The sequence below is a fragment of the Meleagris gallopavo genome, chromosome 5 (genome assembly GCF_905368555.1).
Source record: "Meleagris gallopavo chromosome 5, MGAL_WU_HG_1.1, whole genome shotgun sequence".
Classification (NCBI taxonomy): Eukaryota; Metazoa; Chordata; class Aves; order Galliformes; family Phasianidae; genus Meleagris; species Meleagris gallopavo.
Window position 1 is genome coordinate 16,687,857 of NC_139408.1, and position 7,823 is coordinate 16,695,679.

The window sequence follows — 7,823 nt, forward strand, 5'->3', positions numbered from 1 at the left end:
GTGGTGGGAAGAGCATGTTTGCTGGGACTTTCCAGTAGAAAACCAGTGGGGCAGGTGTTAATTCAGTGCAATGCTGAATGATCTTGATATATGCTCATTATCACAAGGTGTTTCAAGCAGGAATTGACATTGAATGTCAGATTTTGTCCTCTAACACTATGAATACCTTGAATTGGCTCTTTGTAAGTGGTGGTTCGTTTTCACTGTGATGTAGAATGCTTGTTCAGGAGATTTCATGTATGTAAACTGGAGCAAGGTGCCTTTTTCACTCTGATAACTGCAGCAGGCACGGCACATGACTGAGAGGTAAGTGCTAAATTTCTGTTTCCCTTCTTTTTCCCTTCTTTTTCCCTTCTTTTTCCCTTCTTTTTCCCTTCTTTTTCCCTTCTTTTTCCCTTCTTTTTCCCTTCTTTTTCCCTTCTTTTTCCCTTCTATTTTTCCTGTTCCTTGTTTCTTTCTTCTTCTTTTAACAGTGAACTGGGAACTTCTTATTAACCATGCCAACACTTGCAAATCTTTGCCATTTTCCTCTGCAGATATAGTGACTTTTGATGTGTGGAAAACACAGTGAGTAACATATCCTATTTTTTAAAAAACTACATATATGTTGGGAAACATTTCAAACTGACAACAGTGGATATGATGTGATTATTGTACTGTCTGCTTTATTGCGAGTAGTTTCACAGGGTATATTAAAATTTTAAGAATTAAGTTATATTTTATGAAACAGACTGCTTAATTTATAATTGGTGCTGGAAAAGCAGAGACGGAATCTGTTGCTTTATATTTTAAAAGATATTATGCATTCTTGTTGACCTTGAGGGTGATTAATTACATAATTTTAATTTAGTAACAAAATGCAGAATTTGCCTTGGAAATAGTTTCAAATAGTTTCAAATTAGAGGATTTTAACAAATATTTATATCAGGAGATGGTAACAATGTTGATTATGTGATGAAATCCTACATTAGTAAGAAAAAGCCACCCACTACGAATATAGTTTTGTCTTGCCCATATTTTCTAGAGGGGTGATTAGTTGAGAAATGGTTTTAATCAAATAAGATCTGAGCAGTGAGGGTGCTTTTTGGTGATGCAGCGCACGTTCTTTGTTGAATGATGCTAATCATTCAGAATAATAGCGTGCATTAGGAGCACCCGTTATTTGAAAATACGTATTTGGAAAAATCCAGATCAGAATGATTAATGTGTAGGCTCTGCATAGTGCTTTTTCTCAGCGAGCCTCAAAATACTTCACAAAGGAGAGGAGAAGAGCTATGCAAATTAAACTGTATCTTCTTACGTTCGCCCAGTTTTTTCATCTGGCACACAGAGTCGTCTTGCTTATGCTGCACATTAATTTTCTGTGTGAAGCAATCTGTCCTAAGAAGTGAAATGTAAGCAGCAAAATACCTTCCTTCCACCTCCAGCAACTGGTGCTTCCTTTGTATGAATGAGCATGGTGCCCACGAGCAGTGCCAAGCTGACAGCCGCAGTCCGGAGCCACAGAGGTGCCATTGAGCAGGCTGCAGGCGTGGGAGTGTGCCCAGCGTTGTGCAGAGCCCAGCGCCAGGCATGAGGATGTGTGGTTTATCCCCTGGCTTTGACACCTCTTGGGGAATGCCGGAGATGGCAGGGCTGGGACCACTTGTGAGCCCAGGAGGAGGCACCTGTTCACTTGGCGCTGGAGGGAGCTGCCAGTTTGTAGCTGCCAGAGCAAGTGAACTGTTTGCCAAACTGCTTTTCCTGCTTAAATCCCGTACAGATGAGAAGAAGATTTCTCATCATCTGTGTTGATGTGAGTCTCTTAAAGACAAACAGGCTAGAGAAACAGTTGTCTGGAGTGACACAGCTGATCCTTCTTTAGGACAAACAGATAGACCTCTTGGGTCCCTTTCTTCCTTTTTTTTTCTTCTGTGGAGGGAGGTGGCCCTATTACCAGATATATACGTGTACATATATGTCACTGAGTATCCCAACCTGGAAATAAAACATTTCCTAGATACATGACATTTATATGGGCTGGCATCATATATGATATTCATGCTTTGCAGTTATGAGCACCCTACATGTTTCTTTAATACAGAGAAGAGCATTCAGTTTGAGGGAACCTAAAGGGTCATACCAGGCATCAGTGCAAATCCTTTGTGCTTCAAACTTTATTTGTGCCTTTCCTCATAACACAAAACAATACTGGGAGGACCATTTGGGGTTTTACTTCAATCAAGTCTTCTGGAAGGACGTAGACTTTGTTCTAATTTTTCTTGCCATGGAGATGGTGTATCTAGCATTATTTAGCTTCTCCTCTGATTCAGGTCCTCTGATTTCAGGAGGTTTTATTTGATTGATCCTGGTTGGCATCAATGGGATCCAGGATTGGCATGCTGCTGCTGACTGATGGAGGAGATGGTTGAATCCTTGCTGGCTGCAGTCACTGTTTCATTGACTCAGTTGACAATGGTGTCATCATTCACCTAGATTTATTTCATCCCCCTTGCTGCATTTTTCAGCAAAATCTTAAGTAGCTGAAGAGAGTACTCCCTTTAAATTTGACATTTTTTGAAGTCTGTAGGCATAAGAAGATGCTCATTGTTCAGTGCTCCTCCACAAAGAAACCTTCTTAATCCTGATGGTGTGCATTCATCCCTAAGTTGAGCCTTCCTACGCATAAGAATTTTGAGTTGCTTCACATTCCTTCATAAATGCACATAGGGTAACACAACAGACTTTTTCCTTTTAAGCAAGCTGATCAGTTCTGACACTTTCCAACTCCATTAGAAAACCCCTGTGGTAGCTGAGAGCACTTATTAATGTGAACAAACTCCTTAAAGTCCCTTAAAGTATTTGCTTTGCTGTTCCATTTAACTGTTTACAAAGCCTGGAGCTTTGCTCTTGATACACAGTCAATATAAGGAAGCAGACTAAAAATTGTTCCTTGTAATGCAAATATATTTGTGGTGTTCTTGTAGAAGACAATGTGTTGCATCTCATGAGGTTACCCAGTCAAGGCAATGGTAATATCTGGGAAAGTACCGATACACAAAATTTTGTGTGGGGTTTGGTTTAAGGCAGAGTTTTGAAGTTCAGAGAAGCAGTCCTGTCACTGTACTATTGCTTGGACCTCGTCCAAGCCATTTCTCTTACTGCTAATCCTTCATGCTTTTACCTTCTCATCTCTACTTGTCCAATTCCAATTGCTGAAATCCAGGCCCAGACAAAATACCACTTAAACATGTATATAAGTCCTTATTCCCCTTCTGAACCAACTCCTAGAGGCTGTGCTTGTTCTAATGGGGATCTCAAGGTATCACTGCACTTACTCCCTTATTTTAAAGGAAAAAGAATGTATATTTTGCAGAGCTTTAAGTTTCTGAATCAGGCTTTTATTTCTTCTAGCTGGAAAGTATGGTTTCTGGGGAAAAGAGCTTGCTAGCTGAACAAGTTCAAAAAGATCTTAGCAACAGTTACTCATTTCATCAATCCTCTATATTTAAGGTGAGCTAAACCAAGTTCTTTCCTATGTCTACTTCAAATAATGCTGCTTTACATTTGGAGAGCCAAATAAGGAAATAGAACATAATCTTCCAGGAGTTTTTTTTCCCTTTTAGTTCGCATAACTCAGAGACTTGCTGTAACAAGAGCCCTTCTTTCTATGAAACCTGTTTAACATATTCAACTAAACAAACTATCTCCCCTCAAAAGCATGAGCATTTTCTGTGTGCCTTGCTCTAGCGTTGGCTCTTGAGGACATTTCAGCATTTGTCAATGTACTAATTGAGCAATGCATTGTGGACAGCTTCTGTGTTCTGATTTGTTGTGCTTTTTTTTTCCCCTTTTTCCCCTCCCTCCCCTCTTCCCCTTTTAATTTGTCTAGGAGATAAAAAGCCCCTCCAGTGTTGTTTCCTGCAAAAACCATTCTTAAGAGCTCGTTGGACAGCGCAGGGCTCTTGAAGTGATAGCTAATTGGTGAAAGAAAGGCCCCAATTGTCTGGAGGGAGCTGGAAAGTGCTGCGTGTGCTGCTGAAAGGGACTAGGGAGAAGGTGCCTGGTTTCGCTGAGCAGCTGCTGCTGGAGATGTTTGGAGATTACATCAGCATTGGAAAAAAGGGGCAAAAAAAAAAGTCCGACTTCACAGAGACGGAGTTTATGGAGTTTTTTTTCCCCTTCCAAAGGTCTTCTGACAATACTGTCATTGTCAATGTAAGAGTTGTTAATTCTTCATGAATAGCACATGGGGCCTCTTGACTAAATGGTACGTTACATGTCCCAAATCTGTCAGCTGGGCTCTTCTCTCACATGCTAGTGAGATCACTTTGATTGGAATGTTACAGGAATTGCTGGGCTGGCTGTGCAGAATTGAATGCTGCATTATATAATTAGATCTCCCAGAGTATTTTTTTGGCATTACCTCATTATTCTAGCTTAAATATGGAATCAGCCCTTTTGATGATTTTACTGGTTGTAATTATATTAATACGATTCATTTTATGGTCCTGTCTTAGTGCTTACATAGATTACAAACTGTCTCAAAGGTTTCCTGACAGGAAAAAAGAGCACTAACAGACCTCAAAAGGCTTCTTCAGATTTCAACTGACAATGAGGACATCTGGACAAGGTAAATGGACCTAGAGCAGATTTTACCTTGGCCTCTGGGGAGAGAGTAGTGGCTGGTTGAGACTGCAACTCAGTGAAGATCCTTCAGAAGGCCTCATGCTGACAAACAGGGAATAGAAACCACAACAACTGATTGAGTCAAACAACTTCCTATCAGACTAGAGCAAGAATTTGTTGTAGGGAACAGGATTGTGCACGTTTGCCAGTTAAACGATCTGGACAAGCTGGAAGGAATCCTATTGCTGGGCAGTCCGAGGCTGACAGTGGCCCAGTCTTGCTACGTGAAATGTGATGGCCCATTGCCTGTTGGACAAGCTGCTGGTCTACACGTTAGGATGTCAGCTGCACACCCTGCCTGGATGTAAAACAACTGACTGTGCCTGAATGAACATGGAGATTACTAACCCGGCTCAGGATCCACGTCTAATGCTGCAGATTTGCAGAATGGATTTTTACACGATTTACTTTTTGCTAAATTCCTCCTGTGGTTTCTCCATGTCGGTCAGATCAGAAGCTGGTTATAACCCAATGATCGCCTTTCTTGTAAGGTGGTATATCTGAGTAACAGTAGTGGTTGAACACTACTAGAATAGTCTGTTCCATGAAAAACAGATCTGTGCATTACAGTTTGTCTGACAGACTCCGGCTCTGCTTCAGCAGTACTGGGTGTGGGGGCATACGGCAGTCCTTAGAGGCCTTGCAAAGTAATTTCTCTTCTAGCCTTTAGTAAGGAGGTACCAGGACATGGAAAGCTTTGACTACTCACCCAAGGCAGGAGTGACTTGAGATTTTTTGCTTATTGCATCTTGCAAAGTGAGACTGGGGGCTCCAAGCGAACTGCCTGCTTTCAGATGGATGCTACACTGAGTAAAACTGCAAAAAATCTTGCTGTGTGTGCAACACAATTTAACATCGGCCTTTAAAAACGTGGTTTTCCTATAGCAAAAGTAGGAAAATTGTATTGTTTTGCCTGAGAAAGAAAGATGAAATGTGGTATTTTTGGCCAGTCCTATCTAGTATTCTTTATGTCATGCGGAAGTGAAGGCTGCTGCTCTGAGAAATGGCTTCAAAACTCTTGGTAGCTCACATAATATCAGAACAGCCTAGGTAAAAGCCCAAAGCTTTCCCATGAGAATTTTTTGGCAAATTTATGACTCTTATATGCTTGTTCATTAGTAACTATTGATCAGCCTTTATCACTTTGTCATTTGAAGCCTCCCAACATTCAGCCATGAGATATAGTATTTGTTCTTACAGTGGGACAGAATAAATGTCATGCCAATTGATTTCAGTCTCAGGCTTTATTTGTGGTAGGTGACCAATCTACAAAACTGTTTGCAGTTTCTGAAGATGTATTGACTTCAAATCTAGCTAGTAAATAAATTAAATGTAGATGAAACTAACCCCCTTGTCTGTCTCTGTGGGTCCTAATTTTAGTGATGTTTTTATATTTATTTTTTTGTTCTCCAGTACCAGCAGACCACAAAGGGAAAGTGAAATGTCTATTTGCTGTGCAAACATACCTCTGATAATAAGTAACTGGAAAAATAGGCACGGTGATCCATCTTATGTCAGTTAAACATCGCTATTCTTAGCTGTTGTACATCCTTGTGAAGAAAAGGAAACTTGCAGAGAAATTCATAGTGCATTTAAAAGCGAGTCTTCTAATTCATTATTTTGATTATATTGAAATATACTTAAAAGTGTCATATTCATATTAATCATTAAAAAATGTGAATGTAATGAGATGTGGACTAATGTCTTTATCATTTGGTGAAATAAGGAGCTGACACAAGTGTGCAACTTGCATCTTCAATCCCTTTATTCTGATAGAGTAGAATCTTGAATTTTCCATGTAAATCAGAGATTGTTGTCTTGTTATAGACCATAATCTCATGGCCAAATTTTCACTGATTTCTGTGGTACCATCAGTAGGAATGGCAGGATGGAATCATCAGAACGTCTTAATGTTTGAGTTGCCACAGCCAATCTCCTTCAATGGCTTGCTATTGTTGTGTGGGGAAAGTGGGCCAATACTGGGTGAACTTACTGACTGGTAGATGTAAGGTGTGGTAGGTAGCTATCCTGTGGGTGACCACTGTTGTGAAACTCAGCACTGCCAGATATGGGGAACAGCCTGTAAATTCACTGGTTCTGTTTACGTTTGTCTTTTTAAATTGTTTAATTTACTCAAGATACAAGAATTACACCAATTATGTTATGGTCAGTGTTTGTCATAGGGTTGATCTTCATCCTACACAGGTAAAACTGGCTGGAACCCTGAAGAGTTTACTAGAACATCAAAGCTTTGAGGCACATATGATTAATAAAGAAAATATTTTGTCTTAATAAAATTTTTACTGATTTAATTTGGTTGTTTTGAAATCCACATGCACTGAAAGTAATTTTAATGCTTTGAAGTTCCGCTTCTGGTGTCTGAAAGCCCATTGTATCTTTCTTTTGATGAGGGTTTTTGTGACAGAACTTATGGTGTCCTCTAATTTAACCATCTGTCCAAGCTAGATTGTCACTGCGCTTACAAGTTAGTTTCTCTTTACATGAAAGTGCAGCAGAAGAAAATTTTGGTGAATAAATCCTTCGTATCGAGTACTTGTACTTTATTTGAGATATACCCTGAAGCCATATGTTAGTGGGAGTTGAATGAACTTGACTGGAAACCACCGTAGAGTCTTTTTAAAATTGATTTAATTTCAGGTAGTGTTCATGAAGATTCTTAGGCCCCACTGGTTTTGCTTGTGTTTAAGAATATTTAAGAAGAAGTCTGTGCTTAAGAGCAGTTTTGAGCCACGGAGTGAATGAAGACTGCAGTGAAGAACCCCCTTTCAAGATATGAAACCAAGGTATATGTAAAGAAATAGAAAAAATATCACTTAATATTGTGATGATATACTGCATCAGGTACTGTGTTACTGTTGTAACCAACAACTAATATTGGCCTTTTGCAGCAACACAAAAATCAGACATGATCACAGAAACTTACATGCTACCTGTAATACAATTAAAAAAACCCATCTAATATTCCACTGTTACTCAAAAAGTCTTACATGTGAAATAATACCTTGAGTTTGTTTTTGCTAATCTAGTAATGTATACATACAAAAAATATTTATGTTTATGTATTAAAAAAGAACCCCACAATCATTGAAATGTATGACATATGGATGCCGAACTATTACTGCAGTATTGTAACT

The 7,823-nt window shown here is 39.4% G+C and overlaps 1 protein-coding gene across 1 annotated transcript in view; it reads left to right on the forward strand.

The window, feature by feature from the left end:
• The window catches only part of SMIM38 (small integral membrane protein 38), a 31,631-nt gene extending 24,747 nt beyond the window's left edge, over nucleotides 1-6,884 (forward strand). The window contains exons 1-2 of the mRNA XM_085224500.1: nucleotides 1-3,492; nucleotides 3,872-6,884. The exon at nucleotides 1-3,492 is cut by the window's left edge and continues 24,747 nt beyond it. Coding sequence (XP_085080626.1) covers nucleotides 4,426-4,557 — 132 coding nt within the window. The 5' untranslated portion in view covers nucleotides 1-3,492; nucleotides 3,872-4,425 and the 3' untranslated portion in view covers nucleotides 4,558-6,884. The remainder of the gene's footprint in view (nucleotides 3,493-3,871) is intronic.
• Nucleotides 6,885-7,823: the final 939 nt, after the last annotated feature.